The 26,191-nt window shown below is 34.3% G+C and overlaps 1 protein-coding gene across 1 annotated transcript; it reads left to right on the forward strand.

The window, feature by feature from the left end:
- The first annotated feature begins 514 nt into the window (after positions 1-514).
- On the forward strand, positions 515-26,078 carry LOC128230215 (uncharacterized). The gene is made up of 13 exons (XM_052942294.1): positions 515-1,896; positions 5,653-5,798; positions 11,010-11,423; positions 12,225-12,569; positions 16,907-17,038; positions 17,388-17,582; positions 19,148-19,300; positions 20,127-20,263; positions 22,472-22,682; positions 23,161-23,496; positions 23,914-23,984; positions 24,268-24,370; positions 24,910-26,078. The coding sequence occupies exons 1-13, from the start codon at positions 1,154-1,156 to the stop codon at positions 25,119-25,121; spliced, it is 3,198 nt and encodes a 1,065-aa protein (XP_052798254.1). The 5' UTR covers positions 515-1,153; the 3' UTR covers positions 25,122-26,078.
- Positions 26,079-26,191: the final 113 nt, after the last annotated feature.

The raw sequence follows: 26,191 nt of genomic DNA on the forward strand, positions 1-26,191 counted from the left end.
CCCCTTTTCCCCTCAACCCATCCTACCTCCTTTCTGCCAGTCCAATCTTTGTCATATTGTTTACACTAACTCTTTTGTCCAAGTACTTAACCTTGGTATTTTATGAACGTATTGTTAAAACGGAAAGGACTTTATTTTACGTCCAATTTTAGTCCTCATTATTTCATCTCGTATCATCATTTAAACTATCATAGAACAGACACTGGCTGGTGCAAATGTACCAGCCTTTTCAATCAAATAGCTAATATAGTGTTTTGTCCCATTTAGGAACTCTAGATATGTGAGAGACTTAATATAAATAAAAAGAAAAAGAAAAAAGAAAGAAAAAAGTTGAACAATGACGTTTACGCCGTGGCGCGCTTTTTGTGAGCACTTTTTTTATTATTTCATCCTTGATCAACAGAGCTAGCAAACTAGATTACGTCTGTTCTCACTAACCGATTAATCATTTGTGAAAACGTACATAAGTTCATTGCGATTTCATTTGTTACCGTGCATAAATTGATGGTATACATTTATAATCATTATGGACAATGTCGTATTACAAATAATTCATTAACGTGTCAGAAATATTGTGGAGAGTTGAAAGCCGTTTTTGTTCTAATGGAGATTTCTTTAATATTATGCAATGTATTTAAGGAATAAAAGTCTTATATATATATGTTAAAATATAGATACGTTTTTTACATACCGCAGACGGCTGTGTCAACGTTTTATTGTATTGTTTACTGGCGTGGAGCGTTAACTCATGGTAAACGTACACGTTAAATAGTTAAATAAGAAACTTAGCTGCAATTGAAGATAGAATATTATAGGAAATTACCATAAGTTATATTTGCAGAAAGATAAAATTTGCCTCGAAAGAACTTACTTTGCTTAGTCAAAGATTACAAACGTGAATATACAGTTTTGGACTTATACGTGATATCGAAGTATAAAGACGAATTTTAATTGTTTGAAGTATGTAATCAAGGAGTGTAATAATGGGCAAAATGACCCAACTGACATTATCATGGGTTTTGTATTTGGTATAACACATCTACAACAACAACAGCATCATCGACAACAACAAAAACAGCAACAGTAGAAGCAGCCGTAGCAGGTGCTACATTGAGTGTGTAAGAAGGAGCAGATAATATTGCAAATCTAAAACATGTCTGGCAAGACGAACTTCAGAGACCACGCAAACTCTGAGCAGCCATCTACCCGTTGGCACAGAAGTGACATTCTAGGAGCGAGAACGTTTTCATTGCCTGAAGGTCACTCGGACGACGACCCTGACAAGGTGAGACATAAAACAAGAAGGTCAGCGTCAGACAAGGTTGTTCGACCCGGAAGGAATGGCTTGCATGCCCGAGAGTATAATGCAATATACAAAGACAATGCAGCTCACATTGTGTCCAAGAAACTGCCGTCACAACGATTGGATGATGTAAATGAAGATTCAGAATTCAGCGACATCCGTCATTCTCACGCCAGATATCCGCATCATGGTGTACAGAATTCATATGACATGGATTACAATCTGGTACAAAACGGTAAACATTCTGGTGATATAAATATTTCTGACGGTACTATGTTCCACACAGATGCCAGTATGATACACCCTGTTGGCAATGGTATTCATGGTAAAAGTGATGAGATATATAACCATGATCTCTCTTCAATGCAACATTCCCATCCGGACACTTTTGCTCACAGACATAGCAACCACAGTTTATCGGATGCGGAAGGCCAAAGTAGAGGCAAACATCATAAAACTAGCGGTACCAAACGGCCGCATTCGAAATCCCGGAAGTTTAGTAGTAACCACGACAACGGGAGGCGGAAGTCGTCCAAGTCCTCGACCACCTCATCTCGCTCAAACTCGCGAGCGTCCATTGACGATGACTTCAGGTAAAATTCATTGCCCTTGAAAGTAAGGTTCAAGTTGTCAGTCGGGTTAGCGATATACGACCAAGCTAGGACACGACTATTTCCAAAAAAAGGTATGCCGTGGTATTGCCTTTATTTTGGTTAGACCTTTGGAATAAGTCGTGTTCCCAACTCTTTTTTCTATTCCACTTACTTACATCGCCAATCATTTTTGAAAAACGCTCAAACCAAGCAGTATTTTTTTTTAAAAGGCTTAATACGATTTTTGATAAGCTGCGACTCTTTTCCCCTCTGGTATTGTAAGTAATGGCTTAAAACGTAAGATTTAAAATCACATGAAGTCTGCTGATACTCCATTTAAACAGAATTAGCGTTAAATCGACGATTTTTTCTAAGATTTCTGAAATAATTCGCCTTTTAACGTCACATAGCCCACCTCACCAATGCGGCTGCGTCAGAGGAGCATTATACATTCTATTTCTTTTTAAAATCTCCGTTCAATTGCGCTTGATCGAAATATGACAACTTAATAGCCTTGCCAATTTTGGAAGGTAATAATGCTATCAATGTGTCGTACATAACATTAAATTTAAGCGTAAAATATGCAACATATCTTTCCGCTTTACTATTATCCCACGCGAACTTTTCGGGCACCGAGAAAATATGGTTATTAGTCACTAATGAAACGATATTGACCATCCAATAAATATGTTGGATAACTTCAACGAAATAAAAACAACAACACTTTTTTCAATTGATTGCTTGGTATTCTGCGTTGTGGTTATTTAATTGGCGTGATAAATCGATGCAGTTGAAAAAATAAAGTAATATTGCTATGTTTCTTGCGGAGCCCCTGAACACTGTGGGGGAACGGACACCGGATATAGCTCAAAAACTGATAAGTAAACAGACAAATATATGCAGTTGTTTTTCTTTACCAGAGGTAAGATGTGTTAACGCTTAGATACCGTATCCACAAATGAAACTAGTGTTTTAGCTAAGAGTTGAATGCTAAAGTTGGCCTTTGGTGTACTTTATAATGCTTACGATTCAGCAGACCATGAAAAATGTTACCTCAAACCTGAGATGATCACCTCAAAACTCACAGAATTTCGAGTATTGTTATTTTTAGGAAATATATCGAATAAATAAAAACTCTGAATCGAAGGATTTTTCAAGCATGAGCTCAACTACTTTTTTATTGTAAGAACTGGCAATGTAACCTTTAAACTGTTAATGATAGATCCTTAGAAATGTTCACAGCACTGTACTGGGGATAGCCGTATTATGTACTGAGGATAGTTTCCAAAGTCGAGAAATATGTACTGGGTAAAGCATGTAAAATGGGACAAAAATTATAGTAACACTGTTTATATACAATATACATGTATGTCTATTTCGAACTTTACTCCAGTCTTTATAAATAATTATCCTACGTACGTTTAGCAAACTTTTGATAACAATGATTTTGATCCATGCTCTCCTTATATTAACGTATATATATATACATGTACAATGTATATATGCAAGCTGCTTAAATATCAAGGTTGGTCACAATACATAATTTCTCACTGAAGTGAACGAGCAGAGACCATTTTCTCCAAATTTGAGCACACTATCTCATTTTTAACTGATGACTTTCTGTGTGCAAAAGCGTACTTACGTGATTTACAAAACAATACCATATATATGTATAGCAAACACCACATAAAATCTACGGCCAGACGTTTTGCGTTCCTCAATAAATCAGATTACCGGCGTGTTTCAAATATTTAAATATTTGCGACTCGAACGTTGATGCTGGTGAAAAACACATCATGGTTAACTAATCTATTTGAATGAAACAGTACAAACATATACAAAAAACAACAACATTTTTTGCTCTCATCCCTCGATGACAACATCGAACAATTTTCCCCGAGCTTGCGTAGACGTAAAGAGGCGTAATCATTATCACAATCTTGTTTTTCTAAATACATCGTTACTATCCTCAGTCCACTTAATAGCTATCCCCTGTGCAGTAATTTATTTGCTTCATATATCCCCAGTACACCTTCAGGTCACCAAAAAGTATAATTATCCCCATAACAACAAGACATGCCGTAATTATATCTTACACAATACTAGATGCTGTAATTACAATGAATTCGCTCGATTCGCTTTTTATTTTTATTTTCTATTTGTTGTCTATATGTTTGAAATCGTACCACATTTCTGAACATATGTGAGCGATCATGCAACTTTCAGCAAGAATTGTTCAAAAGAGGAGACACATTTCCATCTTAGTGGTATATTACACGGGATCAAGCTATTTGAAACTCTTCGATTTTGATAAATATATCACCATAAAATACAGAAAATGATTAAAAAAACCTTACCATGTGTCAAAACCAAACGCTTATCGATTTATCACTTTTTGATTTTTGAGCTATATCCGGTTTCCTTTCCCCCATAATGCTATAGTGATAAAACACACACTTTCTGTCGGTTTAGAAATGTATTTTTTATTGTACTATCTTAACGAAATATTATATTAATATATCGGAATAACGGATAAGGGTTTTCGTTACAACGGAATAATATTTTGTTAAAACGAATTTATTTTTCCGTTCTTACGAAATACTCTTTTCGTCAAACGAACTGTTATTTTGTAATCCCGAGATAACTAGACTGGTACCCTACGTTCCTTTTTGGAGAAAAAAGAAAGAGAGTACCAGTCTAGAGAAAACGGTAAAATTTTACGTTGTAACGAAGTGCATTTTCCTTCATAACGAAACATTGCTCTGTTATTAAAGGTACTGTGTCACAGATTGGCACCAAAAAAAGTTTTTTCTGTAACGAATCTCAGGACAATTATCTAATAGAATGTGTTACGCTTTGATATCATAATTGTAATAAAAGTACCACAATGTAAAAAAATAAATTGTGTCGGAAACCGGGTTCGAACCCCGCGTCGCCAAAATTGTAGTCGAACGTCTTACTCACTGCGCTACAAAAGCTCATTCTAATCGGGTGACATAATTAAGCTATAGACCTATCTCGGTAATATCACGTGATAACACCGACTAGCCAATCATGCATAAGGAATGAATTCTACCTGGTAGACATACCCAGTAATCTTTTTTAATGGAAAAATACGAAATAACTGCTAAACTTAAATACATTGTAAACTATGTGTACTTCAGTTAGTAAGTTTCAATGCATTGTACACATCGATGCCAAGTTTATGTCAGTTTTCGACAATTTTCTTTTTTCCCCGCTATTTTATCATACGTGAGACAGCCCCTTTAAAGCTGCACTCTCAGAGATTGACATTTTTTTAGTTTTCGTCTACCAATAAGCTGATTTTGGTATCAATGCCTTCAATTAAGTCATATAAGATTACTCACAAAGTCACAATAGAACAGATCTCAATCCTTTTCGGAAACTGCAGAAAATTGTTTTCTTAATTAAGCGTTAGTAACGTTTTAAGCCATAAACTATCAATTATCGAAAGTAGTGGTCTTTTTTCGTTAGTCTTGAATCAATGGTTTCGAGCCATTCACGCAAAAATTGGCTCATTCCAAGACGAAAAAAAAAGTCAAAACTGTCAATCTGTTAGAAAGCAGCTTTTATTAAAAAATGAACATATTTTTTTTTTATTCAGGGGCTACGCTGTTTCTAGCCTTTGAATTTCACATCAATTGATTGATAGCATCGATACCTCATATTTGTAATTGCATAAATGGCGTTAATTATTTAACGTAACGTCATTTAATGAATTACTGTTTCTTTCAGGTACATTGATAAAGGACAGAAGAGCGCCCCTCCTCCACGATGCACGAAAAAGCGTCTGACGCTCGTGATTGGCGGGGTCGTGCTAGTGGTAGTAGTGATGTTGATTGCTGCTGCTGTTGTCATCACGCAGTACACGCGAAATAATGGTGGGTGTGACCATTTTGAATACATTCTATATTGTGTCGTGTGTGGTTACTGGCAAGAAAATCTTAATTTATTGCAATATCCGTGTTTTGTTGTATTTTATGGATATTTTTTTCTCTTTCTGTTTTTGTTCATCTGTTTAAGTTAGATTTGTGATAATCAATTTTTGATAGCAAAAAAACAGATTCAGAAAGATTTTTTCTTTGATATTTTTAACAGTTGGAAGATGAAATAATAACATTGACATGTAGCATGATGATTAATAATATCATTTTTTTCATAGTTTAATTTGTATCGGCAAATGAAAACAATAATAGTAAGATCTTAACTTAATAAAAACTGTTGATATTTACGAGCAAAAATCTTCGCAAAACAAAAAAAATGTTTTTTCGAACATTACGCATTTACGAATAGTTTTGACTACATACTATAAAAAGTGTCTAATAGAGCATTATTGATTGCCATTATGTGATTTATGGTTATTTTCCGTCAACCAGTTAACCCCAGATATGCAGCTATGTCAGTAGTAATAAATTTTATGAGCAAAAAAACTGTTAATTGGATTTAAATGACTTGGAAGTTTCAAAAAAGTATGCGGTTGTTAAATCACAGTAAATGACAGAAACATTTTCTAGTTGTCACTCGAATGTCAACTTTTAGTTGCACATATTAATCTAAACAAACCTTTCCCATTTCATTTTCTTTAATGTAATTACGTTTTTTGTTTCACCAGCTGTGTAAATGGTACAGTAAACAAACTTGAGTTGAAACATATATCTATTTACCGTTTAAAATCTGACATTAACTTGTAGAAAATTAAATACGATAAATGATGGAATACCATTAAAACAATGATAACTACTAATACTACTACTGTTACTACCACTACCATCATCACCACCACCATCCCCTCCTGAACCACTATCACCACCACAACCACCATCACCAACACAACCACCATCACCAACACAACCACCATTACCACCACAACCACCATCATCACCACAACCACCATCACTACTACCATCCCCACTACCACCACCCCCGTACCGTCACTACCAAGCAAATGACATAAAATGAAAATCATCGTCAACAAGATACATGTAAGAAAGGTCGCTATGGAAGAGTTTACCCTATTTACAGATGATGCACGTGTTCATGTAGTAATTTCTAATTTTCAAATGTCGACTTGCGAGATATCACACGACAAGCAATATGAGGCTTAGCGACTGTCACAACCTCCTAGCAACTAGTATACGAGAACAATGTGAGCCATTTATAAATAAGAAAGTCACTTTTAGTTATTACAAGAATTTGCATGCCTCAGTAAAACAGAAAACCCTTAAAAAGAATTGAGAAGAGCATATTCTTTTATGGGTGTTAAACTACCCTGTTAAGGCTGGTGGAAGACTGGGAAAAAGCCCTTGATGAGGACAGATAATTATGTAGGTGCAGTTCTAATGGACATCTCAAAAACATTCGACTGCCTGTCCCATGATCTCATCTTAGACAAGTTAATGCAGATGGTCTCTCAGCTCCAGCATTTACACTTTTGAACAGCTATCTAACAGACAGAAAACAACGGGTCAAACTTGGACAAATTACCAGTGAGTGGGACTCCATCCTGAAAGGTGTACAACACGGATCAATATTAGGGCCCCTAGTCTTTAACATCTTTCTCAATGACATCTTCAACTTTATCATTAAGGCCGTATTGTATAATTATGCATATGACAATACTCTTTCGATGTTTGATAAAAATCCTGAAGTTGTTAAGACCACTCATAAAGAACAAAGTAACATTCTGATAAACTTGTTTACTTCCAGTCAAATGCAGGCTATCTCTGACAGATTTCAAGGAAATATAATTTGCCTCAAAGTCTTGTAAAGAAATAAAACAATTCAATATACTTTAAATCACACTTTTGTTTGTTAAGAGCAGTTAAACTTTTAGGCATCGAGGTTGATAGTTTTTTTAAATTGTAATGCCCAGATTTCTAATATGTGCAAAAAATAGCTAAGCAACTCAATTTCCAGCAAAGACTACGCAATTTTTTGACAATCAAAACTAAGCTTATTATATTTAAATCTTTTATCAGATCCAATTTCAACTACTGTCTTCTGGTTAAGCATTTTTGTAGCAAGACCAACTTAGAAAGGTTAGAAAGAACATCAATACAGAGCTTAAAAACATGTTTTAATGATTACACCCCCAAAAAAAATTCTTCATAGAGTTCAATTACCAACATAACATCCTAGCAGGGTAAGATGCATTGCTGTTGAAACTTACAAATGTCCGTACGGTATATCACCCGATTTTTTTTTAAAACCTTGTAGCTTGAAAGACATGTAATTTTAATCTCAGATATGAAAAATGTGTATATGTGCCTTTGGTAAGAACAACCGAGTATGAGAATTAATATTTCCGCATTGAGCCTTGAGGCCAGTCAGGTATGTAACAGCCTCCCAAAGATAATACGGTGCTCTCAAAATTACATGGAATTTAGGAGGCTGTTTCAAAAAATAAGAAGAAATTGAGAATTTTAAGGTATATCACTGAATATCTTTAAATCTTTGTCTCCACAGAAAATGAGTTTTGTTTCAGTGGGATGGCCTACACCCACTAGACGTGATTTGGCATTCAAATTCCAGAAAAGTTTAAGCAGGCATACTGAATATGAATAAAAGTTGCATTATTATAACGATTTTACCAACTACACATCAATGTACCATGTTTTTAATTATTACCTTTCACTACTTACAATTCTGCTGCTTTAAGTGTATATGATTTTTCATAATTTGATATGTCTACTAGAGGACCCGTGCCCGTGTGGATTCTCTTTACAGGCGGGAAACCCCGTTGATGTTATCTCTGTATTAACAGTGCTCATCTTACTTTTCGTAATTTAATGCATGGATATATGAAGAAATGGCTTTTGTAAATCATAGTTTCAATAGTGAACCTATTTAAACTACATGCTTTTATTTCCACGTCGTCAGCTCTTTGATATGTTTTGATATGAATGTTATGAATGTTTGTTATTCATGTCGGAAAATTGCTCATTGACCTAATGTTTCTTGTTAGCGTGTGCTCGACTTTATTTTAACATTCTTGTATCTTGTATCGCTTGTAATTTGTCGACTTGTAACTAGAAAAGTAGACGCAACTATTACGACATGGGGTGTTATTAATTGCAAGTTGACTTGCTTTTGTCGACCTGCGAGTTATGACACGACATGCCGCAATAATTATGTTGACGTGAACGCGTTTAACCTATATAAGTCGACATAATTTCTGCGACATTTCAAGACATCTGGTTTTATAACTCGCAAGTCGACATACAACTAGTCGACATGACTTTATGCCCACATCATCTGTAAATGATCTACTCTTCTCTAGCTTGAATTAAAATATGCGATTTGAAATTGAATATGAATATAATGTTGTTGTTATTTTTACAACTAAATACCAAAAACTACAATCTACAATCATTTATATAGAATATAAATATCTAAATATTATATTATCGTATTGGTATGTGTCAATGCTGTGCTCTAAGCTCAATTTTGTTTTGTTTATTTATTGATGAAATATATGAATGAGTGTGTTAATACAGCTATTTCCATTTATTGCTGAAATAGTCGTGCGTAAGGTCGTACATGATATTGCTTTGATATATGATACAAGTGTTGTTCTGTAAAAACAACAAAATATTATGTGCTGAGTTGAGTTCATGCATTGCTCAAACGAAAATAGTTGTAATATGTCTGCAAGAAAGTCATGGACATATGATAACAATAGCGTATTTTATTAAGTCGGCCAATAGTTTACAAATATAGTTTGCATATATAAAATGGCCATTAAAGCTGAAAGGTCATTAATAATTTATTTAGCTCATTATAACTTAAATTCCTTAAAATGGCGGGTTTAAAAAAAAAAGATTCCAAGGTATCAACTATATTACTTTATGGCTGTTAGATATGGTGGAAACTATTTTATAGTGTTCTTGAAATGTTACAACTTATTCGTGTAAACTTGTAAGCGATTTTTGAAAGTTGATATATCTGCTTGTAATAAATCAATCTTAAGAGATCTATGTAGCTATCTTATATATGTTTCTTCATGTGAGAGAATGGCAAAGTAAGGGATCATATTTTGAATATGCCAAATACAATATGTTAAAATGTGTGTTTAAGTATATTGCTTTTGGATTTTTTGTCATAAAAGCTGGATTACTAATATTAGAAACAAATTTTATCAACGTATCGGTTCATTGGCAATATCAGCAAATGCATGCCTTTGGCCAAACACAAACACATAATATAGATTAGTTAGATATTGTCCTTTCTGTAGACGTTTGCTAGACAAAGCAGTCCATTATATTATATGTTTCTTATATGCAAATCTTCGCTCTGTTTATTACATGTATTAATAAGAAACCCTTCTTTACCGTTACATTTTAGGCGTAAGTCGTCACAATTAGATGTCTAGCACAGTATTTAATATTTGATTGATAAGGAAGAAATGTTTAATATTAATTGTTATTATTTTACAGTGAAATATAGTTAAATGTTTATGCATACTTATTGTTAATAATTGTTGAGGTTCCGTATATTTAAACAAGTCAATTTGAGTATATGATATAAGTGTATAAGCTGTAGGCTTTATAGCACAATTATTGTCGAAGCTTGATATGTTTAAATAATGCAAATATGAAACGTTTGAATATATATATATATATATATGTCATCTATCACGTAATAAATACAAAATATCGAATATCGCATAAACGTTTGACACTTCATAATAGAGAATTCAAAATTAGATAATGTCGTTACTGTTACGTAAGAGCACTGAAGGACTGTACGTGTCTAGCGTTCTTAAGACGTTTTTTTTTGTATTCTGAGCGTTATATCAGACTTAAGTGATGAATTACTCCGCACTCGGAATAAATCATCTCTCATTTGTTAATTTCTTTAAGTTAAATCCTTTTTTCTCAATAAAACAGTTCATTCAGAAAGGGAAATAATTGCAATTAGGATAAAGTATTGCTTCTGAAATACATTACTCATCAAGATAATTGCAATGCACATAAATTACACATTGAAATGTTATACTTATTGAGTGCAGAAGGGCTTCACATTCGTATTAATCAACAGTAAATGAAGTAGGAACGTGCATGTAACTATGTTCATTTGTTTTTTGATTTCAGGATTTGATGAGGCAGCGCGAAAAAATAATGGAACGATTGATGGAGAGACACATTTTCCTTTCCCTTTTCTTAGTACAACAACAACAACATCATCATCATCATCATCATCATCATCATCATCATCATCATTATCAGCATCATCAGCATCAGAATCACCATTATTAGCATCAGCATCAGAATCACCATTATCAGCATCAGCATCAGAATCATCTTCCTTTTCATCAGCATCATCCTCGGAATCTTTACCATCGTCTATGAATCCATCGTTTCCACTTCCAATATTAATGACACCGTCCGCAGCAACCAGCACCAAGATTGGGGAATCCAATACCTCAACATCTAGACCTTTAGTGACACAATCTTCAGTGATATTTCATCCTATGGAAACGTCAACTAGACGATACCCACAACCAGGTGAGCAGATCCGTAAAATTTTGGCAACTACTATACATGTACATTAATAGTGCAGAAAAACCTCGCCTAGTTTAAACACAAAACAAACTTAGCAACCTGATTGGATTGCTAATATTGATGTCCAATCTGATTACACAATTTCAGGCGGGAAATATTGATTCATCTTAGTTTATTCGTGAAAATTTCATTGCCGTATTTATTTCGTTCTTGATTAATATATGAACTTATATGTTTTAAGTTTAAACATATAAGTTCATATATTAATACAGGGTCAGTTAAAACTTTTAACTGACCTTGTATTCTCATTCTTATCATAAATGTGTACATGTATTGTTGACTCACAGCCGTTATTTTGTAGCTTTTCTCATTCACCTTATTTTGTTCTTCAATCGTGTTGTTAAACTGTCACTCCGGTGTTTTGTTTCTTCGCTTTGAGGTTGGTCTTTGAAGTTTTGAAGTCTTCTGAACTTTCATTACCACAGCGAAAACATAACATACAATCACGGACCTATAAACCACAATTCATTAATTTGCATAATGAAAATTTCCTTGAATTCGAATTAAAATACGAATTAAACGACAAAAGGACCTATTTACATAGACCTGGCCGGTGTTAATAAAACTAGCCCGCTTACATATACTTATTTGTATCAGTTATGCTATTTAAACATATAAATTTCATTTCGTAAAATAGTCCAGTTTAGTTAACACATTCTCATACACCAAAACACCAAAATGATGATGCTAGTTTTGTCAGATTTATCTTTGTCAAACTTCTGATGAATGAGAATGATATTGCAGATATTCAAGTCACTGGTGCCATCACAAACCAAGACGGAGAGCGGGTAGAAATAACATGTCAAATATCCCGGGTGCAGACACAGGCCATCCAAAAACTAACTATTGAACACACCCATACAGGAGCAGCCATGTTTGGACTTAGAGGAGACATCTTATCCCAATCCTGTCTGAACGATTCCTTCCAAGACGTGAAAGCGACGATGTGTTTTGCTGTCAAAAATGGAGATTTTACGACAAAATTGTTTCTACATCGACTATCATGCACCCAAGACGGAGAGTTTAGATGCTCGGTGGAGTTTGAAAACCAGCAAGAGTACTATAGAAGTGGCTTTTTGAAAATTATAGGTAAGCAATTTCACAGTGGTATGAAGGGATGGAATTTTGCTATTTTTTGAGTGTCATATGACCTGTAAAAGTGACACGTGACCTAGTAGTATGTATTTGTTCTTAAGAATTACACATAAAATACAACTATGGATAATAACTATCAATTATACCATTCAAGAAATGCCAGAATTCTGGTTGTCTCATGGCAAAACCGTTGTTAGGAATAAGATCGTATGTCAACCAGAAGGGAAGAATAATGCTTTAGGCTGCATGTCACTTAATTCTAAAGTTTATATCTGTCTAAAGGAAATAGTGGCAGTTAATCCTCTCGCACCACATTGGGTAATTTTAAATCCTTGATTGTTCTAACCGCAGATGATGTTGTACGCACAATTACTTCTCATCTTGATTACTAGCCAGGATGCATAGGCGTTTTGTTGGCGTGCACCAAGCCGGGAACGTGGATTTCCTCTGTTCATATTGGTGTCACCGACAAAACAAATACATGTACATAGTCAAGGGTAATGTCGGGCCAACAAACGTTTTGTCCGAAATGCATCTTCAATAACCCGGAATATCGAATAAAAATATGCACATAATTTCAATGGGATTATGAAGTTCGTTTTTGATGTGTTTGGATGACACAAGGATCGTTTTATTTAAAACACAAATTGCTTGTTCCGACTTTGTTTTTGGAGTATATGGTCGCCTTAATTGTGTACAAACTTATATTGCCGATAAACGTTCTTTAACAACAAATACACAGCTGCAGAAGGTTTTACCGAATTTAATTGGTAATTTATATTTTTTAAGAGTGCACATTTGCAATTTACAAAAAAAGCATTTGGGGATCCTGCGATCAAACAGCATGAACACACGAAAGAACGCGATCAATCCTTAATCATTGCTACTTCAAACAATGCTTTTGATAATGTTAATTTACATAGCCTCTGGTTAAAGCTTTAAAGAGCAGGAGTTGATGGCAAAATACTTAGAACTGTTCAGAATTTGTATTTATATGTGAAATCGTGTGAAAAAAATGTAGCTCTTTGTTATGTTGTCAGCCTTAAACAAGGGGAAATAATGTTCCCGATTTCATTTGCACTTTTCTTCAATGATCTTGACTTATTTTTAGAGGATGATCCACTAAGCGGACAAAGATGATTAGACTCATGTCATTTGCCAACGATATGGTAGTTTTTGTCAAAACTGTTGATGAATTGCAAAATAGCTCAGATTTGTTGCATTCTTAAAATGTTTGAAATATCTTGAAACAGTTGATGACTTTAATTGCCTTGAAACAGTTTTTAACTTTACCGGGTCTTTTGTTGTAAACCAAGAATCGATAGCAGGGAAATGTCTATTTTTAGGCTATTATTGTTCTTATACATAAACCATTTATAAGAACATAAAGAGCCTAAAAAAAGACATTTCCCTGCTATCGATATAAAATAATACAAAGCATTACAATGCTAAGCAGAGCGTTCTTTGTCAAATGTTTGACGTTTTTGGGGGGCAACGTTGAATCATGAGTCAGAGATATGGGGATATCTTTCGAAAACAATCGGGCATATTCACCTTAATAAAATTTTGCAAATATATACTTGGTGTTAGAACGATCTCAAGCAGCATGGCTGTTTACAGTGAAATAGGCTTCAACAGATATTCTATGATGATCAAATTTTGGTGTGAAACTATTTCTACCGACAATGTTACCAAGAAATGCCAAGTGACATGTTAGGAAGTCTTGATTATCGTCACAACTGGGTCAATAAGGTAAAATCTCTGTAAGATATGTATGTTTTCTCACGTGTGAGTTTAAATCCTAACCGAAGAACTTTCAAGAATAGAGTGCTCGATGTTTTCAAGTAATCATGATGTGAAGGAATAAGCAAAAGTGTTACTCTATGCCCATATGAAATCATTAAGGAACATTTTGTTAAGTTTCCTCAAGTTTATGCATACTTTGATAATATTTACCTTTGCGTTTAATCTTTATTAAGGATTGTTGGGAAAAGAGTGAGGTTTGTGCACATAAACTGCTTTAAACCCCCAGTAAATTTGCACTTTACTGACCGTTCAAAGGCGGTACATGTACCTAACAGTTCTTGATAAACATACCTAGTTTTTTATATACAGTATGTATGCACTGTGCTGTTTGTGGAGTTTTGTGCTGTTCTTCCATGTTTCTTGTTTGTGATTTTATGTTCTATGTCTTTGGCGTTTACCCAGTGCCATTAAACCGGGTTTATGTTTAAACTTTTTGCTACTGAGCTTGTTTCTGTAGCTTTTCGCATAAATATTCATACAGAAACAGCCATAAATGGCCGAAATAGAATAGAAACAGCTCAATGTTATTGAACAGTGTGTAACTCTAATGCATACGAAGACGAATATCATTGTATCACTATATGTCCTGCATATAAAAACATCAGAAAAAATGATTTAACCATATTATAGTAGAAGCCTAAGTATGTGAAGTTTATCGAAATAATGTAATTAAAAAACGTAAGCATACTAAAAGTTATTTAGGTACATTAATAAATCAAGCATTTCTTTTTAGAAATTCTTATAATATAAATGACATCGTTTCGATCTTTCAAGAAATATGACATTTGAAAATAGCATCCCGTAATATTTCATTACTCTATTAATTATAAATCTCACAGTTGATTCGTTATGTATCTTTTTTTCTTCTTTTTTTTTAACCTTCTTGTATGTTCTTTGATTTTACATACTTATTCCTTTCTCTTTTCCTTGTATTATGTCATGCATCGTTATATATATATATGCTATTTCTTATTATATTTCGTAAAGAACCTCTTTAATAGCATGTTTACGACAATAATCATGTTTGTTTCTCTGTCTGTTTAATATGAACTTTGGATAAGCGTTTCAATCAACAATCATTAATGGTAACACATAATGCAAATTCAGAGCTCATAATTAATTGCAAACAATGAATATTAATAAACTTAAATTGATATTAATTTGCAGTTAAGTAACAAATTAACCCTAAAATTGTTCATCAAATACACGTACTTTTTTGCAATTTGCATTTTCTCATTCCTGATATGTTTGTAAATTAATATAAGCCAGAATACATTATTGCAGTCATCAATTCTAGATCGAGTTTACCAATATAAGCCGAAAACCATTTTGTTGCTCAATTAAAATGTAAACGTCATCGAGGTGCAACGTTTTAAGGGGCCTAATAAATATTTGGGGAACAACTGATTCACTATTCATCAACACTCCCCCGGGAAACAACTGAGATCATATTCATGAACCCTCATCGTTATCCATTCAAAGAGCGCTATACTATTCATCAACACTCACCCATGACACACCGTAAATCCGATTCATGGGCCCTCACCTTTACCCATTCAACAAGCATTATACTTTCATAACCACTCATCTGGAAAGCAACTGAAATTCTTCCTTTGGATCCTCACCATTATCCATTCAACAAGCATTATACTTTCTTTACCATTCATCTGGGAAACTACTGAAATCCTAGCTTTGGACCCTCACCATTATCCATTCAACAAGCATTATACTTTCTTTACCACTCATCTGGGAAACAACTGAAATCCTAGCTTTGGACCCTCACCATTTTCCATTAAACAAGCATTATATTTTCATTAACACTCATCTTCGCAATTACTGAAATCCTAGCTTTGGATCCTCACCATTATCCATTCAACAAGCATTATACTTTCTTTACCACTCATCTGGGAAACAACTGAAATCCTAGCTTTGGACCCTCACCATTATCCATTCAACAAGCATTATACTTTCATTACCACTCATCTGGGAAACAACTGATATCCTAGCTTTGGACCCTCACCATTTTCCATTCAACAAGCATTATATTTTCATTAACACTCATCTTCGCAATAACTGAAATCCTAGCTTTGGATCCTCACCATTATCCATTCAACAAGCATTATACTTTCATTACCACTCATCTGGGCAATAACTGAAATCCTAGCTTTGGACCCTCACCATTATCCATTCAACAAGCATTATACTTTCATTACCACTCATCTGGGCAATAACTGAAATCCTAGCTTTGGACCCTCACCATTATCCATTCAACAAGCATTATACTTTCATTACCACTCATCTGGGCAATAACAGAAATCCTAGCTTTGGACCCTTACATTCAAAATGGGATAACGCGAAAATGTGCCAAATGGCGGGCGCCGTTTCCATTCAAAATGGGACAAAGCGACAAATGGCGGGCGCCGTTTTCATTCAAAATGGAACAAAGCGACAATGCGCCAAATGGCGGGCGCATGTTTAACCAATTAGTGTGATTTTGTCTTGAACCTGCTTTTATGCATGTATAGAAGCCGCTACGATGCCCGTGTTGGAGATTCCTGACAACCTTGTGGAAGACCAGGAACCAGAAACGCCTGTCAAGTGCTCCGCCCACCTTGGTTACCCTCCAGGGGAACTTCAGTGGTTCATTAAAGGCAGGGGTAGGTAAAACAACCATGCTAATTTCATCCGATAAATCTATGATTTGTTTTCATCTTTTTGATTTGTCATATGTTCTGCATTCGATTGTTAATGTTTACACTTCTACATCTCATAGATTCTTATACGCATTTCCATTTTTTATATAAGGTAATTAGGGATACTCAAATCTTCTAACAGACAATAAAACATATTCGGTCGTGTATGATGAAAACTTAATTTGATATAGTAACTCTATTGTACTTTAACAAATAATGCTTACATGTACAAACAAAAGTAGTATTTTTTTATCATCGTACATAATATCTTATGAATAATTCATCCCATAACTCGTATATTCGTATCATGTAGGGGTATCAAATTTTCTGCCGGTCGCGGGTTTTACGGTGGAGAATTCTGGGGAGTGTGGACAGATCGTGACAACATCGCTCTATTACACACCGACAAGGGAGGCAAACGGCTCTCTCCTCAAGTGCGCAGTTGTCGGTCATACCTCAAAACAATCCACGGAGTTGGTAGCTGTACAGGAAATAAAGATGTTGCCCAGTGAGTTAATTTAAATGTATACAGCCTTAAAAATGAACGTTGTATATTTTAAATTTGACATAGTAATACTAAATGTTATGGAAGTCTTTCAAGTATTTCAACTCTATGAGATTATCAACTGAGCACAATATAGGTAAATGAATTTTAATGCATTATTATGATGACCTTATTTCACTTCAATAAAAAATGAATGATTTTTTTTAATAGATAAAAGGTATAAGCAATATTTTGGCGCATTTTAGTTGGGGAATTTTTGGTCACTTAGCTATTAAATGAAAAAAACAACACATGTATACAGGCTAATATACTTTTATATGTACATATACCGTACGCCTTTTTTAGTTTTGGTCATTAAAGTCAAATTAATTAAACGTTATAATGCACTAAGATTGAAACATATATTCTTTTTGCATTCAACCTTTATTGTGCTCCTTTAAAATCGTAGTTTCGTCCAGATTGACTCTCATACAAAAAATGGCGTTATAACGTTGTATTGTTTCTGGATAAATGAATGCTGACCGATGTAATTTTTGTATTTGTGTGTGTGATTTAAGTCATTATTAAACTTAATCTTGAGTAAAATCAACGCCTTTGGCTTAGATATTTCACGATATCCTCGAACTATTCAGTTTTAGCGACCGTCGATGGTTCTTTCTTTGAATTAATGTTTTCATTATATGATGGGAAAATTATCCTTTGACCTTGACATGCATGCTTGCATGTTGAATCTTGGTACAGTATAAGGGCATATTACACCAATTTGGAAGTTCCTACTCATTGTCACATGCCTTATTTCTTTTTATTGGCACATGATAGTGACACAAAGCATGCTTTTACCATCTTAGACGATTGGCTTCCTTCCAAATTTATAGGTTTTGAAGCGGAATGGTTTGTGCTTTCAAAAACAGGCTAAAAATGCTGGACATTTTCACCTCATTGTTTGTCCTCGTACACCGGATATCTCATTTTTAATATAGATCAGTGGTTATATTTAACCAATTTCATTTTTTTTTTTAGGAGAAACGCTATTCTTTTTTCTAACGTTGTTAAAGCTGCTCTCTCACAGATTGAACGTTTGACAACTTATTTTATTTTTTTGTCTTGGAACGAGCCATATTTTTCGAAATTCCATAGAAACCAGTTAAATAAGACTGCTGACAAAAAATTAGATCGCAGATTTTTATATTTCAGTTCAAAAATTGATGTGTTATGCATTTTTCTTAAAACCGTACGGTTTAGGCCAGAAAACATTACTTTTTGCACGAATATATGAAAATCTGCGATCTTATATTTTGTCAGCAATCTTTTATCATTGGTTTAAAGATATTTACGCAAAAATTTGCTCTTTCCAAGACAAAAATATAAAAGTTGTAAAAATTGTATATCTGTGAGAGTGCAGCTTTATTGCTTAGTACACAAGTTGAGCTTTTTCTCCATACATTTTGTTGAGGGTCGTGATGCACTAGAGATAAGTGTTATATGGCATGCAAATTGGTCAATTGACTAAAGAATATATAGGAAATTAATTGGTCTCTGAACTATAGCAGTCGATAATCATTTTTCAGAGGGTCTTTGCGCATCAGTGAAGGAGGGAAAACGAATTGCTCACCCAATCACATGCTCCAAGTTCATCCTGTGTGGGCGCGCAACTTACAGCATTGGGGAGTGCTCGGGAGACATTTGCTTTGATGAGAGAAATGACATGTGCGGCCGAAAAAGTAAGTTTATTGGACAGATGTTTACGCATTGAGCTTTTATTAAAATTTGCTCCAAATGAAAAAAGTGAGATTTTGTGAGCGTGAACATTATTTGAAAATCGAAATATTACTCATTAATTTTTGTATTAATAAATATATATAAAAACATCTGTCTAGACTTTAAATCACACCTGGGATTGCCAATCAATTTGCATACTCGTAAGTTTGTTTTTGTTTGAATAGCAAATACATGTACACACTTGTATGTTTACCGACATTTAAAGGCGCAGATTTATAGGTTGATGGATATAAATAAATATATTACTGTAATTTTATTGCATAATCGTGTTTAATTCTTTTGACTTTAAAGATCAAAACAAATACAATGCTTTACACATGAATGAAGTATAGATAAAATGTAATAGCGATATTTTGGCGTTTTTTCAAATGGGGACTATGTTGCCACGTTAATAAAAACTTCGATAAAGGCTAAAAATCTATACCTTAATAATACAGTCGAACCTCGCTTGGCTCAAATTCCTCGTTGGCTCGAACTAGCTGTAAAGGACCAAATTATTTATACTGAAGGTAAACAATCCCGCTTGGCTCGTTTTTTTCGGGGCTCGAGATATTTTTGCCGGTTCCTGGGAGTTCGAGCCAACGAGGTTCGACTGTATTTTGTTGTTGTTGTTTTTTTTGTTTTTTTTTCACCATTTAAAGCAATTGAGTTAATATGATAAAGCAGTAAAATTTAAAAACAAATGCATCAACAAATAGTGTTCGCCTTTGAAAGTAATTGAATACATGTTTTTGTATGAGAACATTGAAGAAACTGTAATCGTTCTAGGCCTCGCGATGACCAGTGTGATAGCGTACCTGAACGAGGGTGTTACACTGCTGAAGTGTCGCCTCAACTACCTCGGTCACACTCACTGGCGCAATATCACCGTGTCCAAGCAACTACAGGACGGGGACAGCTATAAGGTTTGTATGTATTCAACGTCTATATTCCCATAAGTGGCAGTATCAGTCAGTGATGGTAAAAAGTAACATCCTTTATTGCAACCGATGAAACGCTCAAAACGATACGAATGTGATAATAAATGGAATTTTCGAGGACTGGTCAATATTTTTTTACACGGATTTCACGAGAGTGTCATGCATCGAAAATCTTAAATGCAAATGCAGATATAATAATAATAATAATAATAATAATAATAATAATAATAATAATAATAATAATAATAATAATAGTAATAATAATAATAATAATTATTAAAATAATAACATTAATAATAATAATAATAATAATAATAATAATAATAATAATAATAACAATAATAATAATTTAATAATAAATTAATAATAGTTATACATTTGTGTAGTAATAATAATAATAGTTATAATAATAATAATAATAATAATAATAATAATAAAAATAATAATAATAATAATAATAATAATATCTTTATTCGAAGAAGGTAAAAACAAGAGCCAAAATAATCACATTGTATTCAAACATTACAAACGTCTTATTTCTTATGTGCTCATTCAGGTATGCGCCCATTAATTTTGTTTTATTACTTGACAAGCTCAGGTGTGTTGGTCAAAGGCTGGAAACCGCCTTGAATCAAGACTATACTATACACAATACATACATAGTTATACGAAATAGATCACCTCTGGCCCCAATTTCTCGAAACTTCTTAAGTCCCTTATAACAGGATTAAGCTAATCTCGCTATTTTTGTTGTTCTATAAACTGTGTTATATTAACTTTTTCAAGATTTTTTTAGAAATTATGTAGAAATAATCTGTATTATTATCAGAATAATCATTTTTCATTTATAAAAATCCATTTTCAGTATGCATTTTGGATAATTGAAATAAGCGACTTAAGCCTGTTAAGCTTAAGAAGTTTCGAGAAATTAGGGCCTGTTCACCATCTCTGACTGATACTGAAACAACACCTGGCCCACATTCCTCAAAAATGCTTAAGTCCCTTATAACAGGATTAAGCTAAGCTCATAGTAATTATCTTTATGATAATCACACAACTTCAAAGGGACTAAACACCTGGCCCACATTTCTTTAAAATTTCTTAAGTCCCTTATAACTGGATTAAGCTAAGCTCACTATTTTTTATTTTTTTAAATAATTTGGGTAATATTTACCTTTTTTAGTTTTTTATACTTTAGATAGTTATTATCTTTATGATAATCACAATAAACTATTTTTCATTTATCAAAATTCAATTTAAATATGTATTTTGTCTAATTGAAATAAGTTACTTAATCTTGTTTAGCTTAAGAAGTTTCGAGAAAATGGGGCCAGATGATACGATTGCGATAAAAAATTGTAATTTGTATTCCATAACATTGATATCGATGTTTCCAACGCATTGAATCTTATTGACTGATGTATCACACCGCTTACGACACGTGCATCTTTCGCAGTGTTTGCGCATATATTTTTTTTATTATATAATAGGTAATGATTTATAACTATAGTGTTTTAACGTTTATATTGTATAACTGATTTCAAATGGATCCCCAGTTAAGAGTATACTTGCATAAATACATCAGATTAGGAGTCAAGCTTTATGGTTAAAGCTGCACTCTCACAGATTGAACGCAACTTTTATATTTTTTTGTCTTGGAACGAGCCATTTTTTGCGAAAATGTATGGAAACCAGTTATATAAGACTGCTGACAAAAAACTAGATCGCAGATTTTTATATTTAAGTTCAAAAATTGATGTTTTAAGCATTTATCTTTAACCGTTAAAACGGTTTAACCCATAAAACATTTATTTTCGAACGGAAATATGAAAATCTGTGATCTGATCTTTTGTCAGAAATCTTTCATCACTGGTTTGCAGATATTTATGCAAAAAATGTACTCTTTCCAAGACAAAAAAAAATAAAATAAAAAAAGTTGTAAAAAACGGTAAATCTGTGAGAGTGCAGCTTTAAACTGCAAAATTGAAATTACTACGCGAGCAACGTAGTAAAATGTAAAGAATTCTGACTTCGTAAACCGTCTATAAAATAAATTCGAGGTTGTTTTCGATAGAAAATGGCCGAGGTGTTCCAATTGGAGATAAAATGAATGTTTATTAATTCACTGTACTGTTGAGATGTATCATGTTTATATCGTACACATAAATGTTTTTATTTCATGACGATTTATAGATTCTAACAGTGACACGTGGAGGGGATACAGTAGTGCACGAGTCTCCCATGTCGGGCCGCGTGTTTACCAACGTGGACGACGTGGGGCCGTACGAGGCGGAGGTCTCCATGTGGATCTATGTGCTCACGTGCGGCGACAAGGGAACGTACACGTGCAGCACGGACCTGGAGCTCGGGATTCCTGTTTCCGCCGGAACACTGCAGATATACAGTAATGGGAACATTATGTTGTGTTGTTCATACTATTTTGTCTCATTATGTCATGTACTAGTTGGTCTAGCGGATCCGGATTATGTTTGGTTTTGGTAGAAGGGACCACACGCCGACAGCTGCGCCCTATAACGACTATTCATGGATTCGCCATTGATTAAATAATGTTTCTCCGTCACTTAAAAGTTCGTTTTATTCGCCGACGAGCGTGTAAGTTTTGTTTTCATCTTTGCAAAAAAGATAAAGAAACAAAAGAAAAATGAGCTGACAACTTGTATGAAGGGATAATCATAAATAATTTATCCTTGGTTTTGTGAAGAATTATTTAAAGGTCATTTGTATTTGACTTATGTGATATATTTAGCAAACGAATTAATTTTATTTTGCATCAAATCATTTAATACGTTTATAAGATAAATTTATATTTATAACATTTCCTTAGCTTAAAAGTACAATTTATGTGTTTTACTTGATTTCAGCCAAACCGGAAGCGCCAATTTTGTCCATACCGTCCGCCATAGTTGAAGGCGTCGGGTTAAGCCATCCGTTCACGTGTTCCGCCAACGTGGGCCATCCCGTCGGAAACATAACTATACTCATCAAACGTCCCGGTGAGACTTACTTCCAGGACGCCGACTTCACAGTCACCTCAGAGCGAGAGGACCGGAATTGTTCCACGTATATCCAGCGCTCATTCAAGATTGTTCCCCGGCTCGAGGACAACGGGATGCAGGTCCGGTGCGAAGTTGGAAATCTGGCGACCCTGCCGCTGGGCTACTCGCTAACGACGTCCGCCACCGTCCATGTTGTCCCTGGTAAATTGTTTGTAAAATCTGTATAAATAATGTCCGAAAAGTTGATTCGGTAAATAATCTGCCACGTTTGTTACAAAACCCTCACCGTAAAGATATTTTACGTAGTAATTAAAAAATGTCGCACGTCGGTTTTTATTCTATTTATTTTACAAATTAAGAGTCTATATTGTGAGCCATGCGTGGGCTTACTGTATATGCATGCTTGCTTACAAAACGATATATAATCTGCCACGTTTGTAACAAAATCCTCAGCGTAAAGATATCCATGTAGAGTAAGTAAAACATGTCGGTTATTATTCTACTTATTTAAGAAATTAAAAGTCTATTTTGGGAGACAAGCATGTCCTTACTCGTATGTATATGCATGCTTGATTACAAAACAAACTCACACTATGATACTATTTCTTCCCGAACTAGGAAACTTCTGCGCTGTTCACGGCGACGAAACTCCACACGCCCACCCTTACGACTGCCAACAGTATGTTCATGTAAGTAAAAATTCACTCATTTAATAGATTTGATTAATAAATTATTTTTAAAGGATTGATAACGAACGCAGCCCACTTCCAAAAATGGTTTAGAAAAAAAAATCAAACCCCCTTTTTAAAAATATATATCTTATTGCTATTTCCCATGTTTTTTTTATGAATTTCCATTCATTAATGTAAATATTGCGTATGTGAAAACTCAAATTGGAAGTGGTTTGTTTTAAGAACAAAATTCAATTATTGCATACATGCTAATAACAATAAGTGTTATGTAACCTTTCAGTGCACAAAGACCCAAACGTATGTTCAACGATGCGGATCAAAGTTTTGTTTCAGCTCTCGAACACTTATGTGTGACGAGCCGTTACCGGAGGAAAACCACGAGTGTATGTTTTTCATATCAAAGTGTCGATTTTCTTTCGCTGTCCTTGAAAAAATAACCTTAAATCATGATAGTGTAAGCAATTCCCCCTTGCGTACCATTGTTTTACCTGACTCGTGCGTGAAAAAATAATTGTAACCATTAACTATTTTTGATGTCTTCGTACCAAATGATGCTAATTTTTAACTTTTTACGACACATCGTAATCACGAATAACTTAGACAGTTTCAAAAGTTCCGCAAGGAACCACATAATTTTCGGTTGAAAAATATTCTGACGATAACCTGAATTAGACCATTCTCGTGCATCAGAATGATTATGCTACGTGTAGATTTATCGCTATCAAAACTCTGATAAATGAGACTGAAATGGAACCGGGTCCATCCCACAGCACCGCTCGGCCATGGAGGCAACTAATATTACAGGGTTATTCAAGTATATGCATTTGTCTCATGCAAATTTATTGGAACGTGTCTCCACCGCCAGAAGGTCAATCAACTATCTACATACATATTATGTACATTATAGTGTTTTATTTTCCAGTGGACCCTTCACGACCATGTGCACCTGACAAGAACGGCGTATATTTCCCCCACCCGGTGCTATGTAACAAGTTTATCTGGTGTGTTCAAGGGCAAGAAATCATTCAACATTGTCCATTGGGCACACTTTATATCAACGGAGGACAGTGCACGTTCGAACCTCAGAGATCCATGTGTTATACTGACCTCAATCAAGCCAAGTGGAACACATGAACATTAAAAGTCTCAAGTGATGAAGAACTTTATCATGGAAATAATACAATAATGTCCTTAAAAACGATAGCCGCTCAAGTGTCATAGGAATTGCAAATGTAAATGGCATATGTGTCAAGAACAAATTGTATTTCTTCAACTGCTATTGGGTCTTTAGGAATTCTTATTTCAGCTTGGACTGCAGACTTTAAAATGTTGTTAAAATGTACAGCCTTAAGCATAGGTGGAAGGGTATTTAGATTTGCTCAAATCTGCAAAATAAGGGAATTTAAGGCAAACATGTTTAAACTATTTTTCGCTGAAATGACTCGCTCATGTTTTTGGACCAAAAATAAGTTATCCCGGAAATGCGTCTGAAAACACTTATTTTATCATTATTTTACTCTGTGATATCGAAATTGCATAAAAAAATACAATGGAAGCATAAAAATGTACTTTGGTTTTAGTGGGGTTCGGACCCACGCCGCAAAAGTCAAGAAAAATTTAGAAGTCAGCCGACTTGTCCACATGGCCACGGGGGCTTTAACAAACGATACATTGAAAACAGCACGTGATAATGTCAATCAACCAATCACGCAACACCACAGCCGTAATTAAGTTTCAATCGCATTATTAACGCTAATGAAAATTGTGGTCTTTAAAAACGATATTTGAGCAAATATCAACATTTGCTGAAGGGTTCCAGCTTTTGGTATTTTGGTTTTAACACTCCTTATGATTTGCCACATTTTATTTCGGAATAACAAAAAAAATGATTTTACAAACCATGGGCGAGTCGCTTTTAATACACCTAAATTAAGAATTCGTACAGACTCAAATCGAGTTACTCTACAAGAAGTCTATGCTTGACATTCCGCGAAGAGAAATACTAGACAATCACCTAGGTAAAGGGATTTTATGATATTTAAACATCGCCTTGCTTTGATGTTATTTTGAATAAAATGATTTACATTCCGATCTTGGTGTTTCCAGTATTCTCATCTTGTCATTATATGTTTTTCCAATACTTTTGTTCAATTTCAAAGTCACAAACTTTAAGACAGACACGTCAAGCTTTAAATAATTTTATC

This window comes from Mya arenaria, chromosome 4 (assembly GCF_026914265.1).
Source record: "Mya arenaria isolate MELC-2E11 chromosome 4, ASM2691426v1".
NCBI classification, from domain to species: Eukaryota; Metazoa; Mollusca; class Bivalvia; order Myida; family Myidae; genus Mya; species Mya arenaria.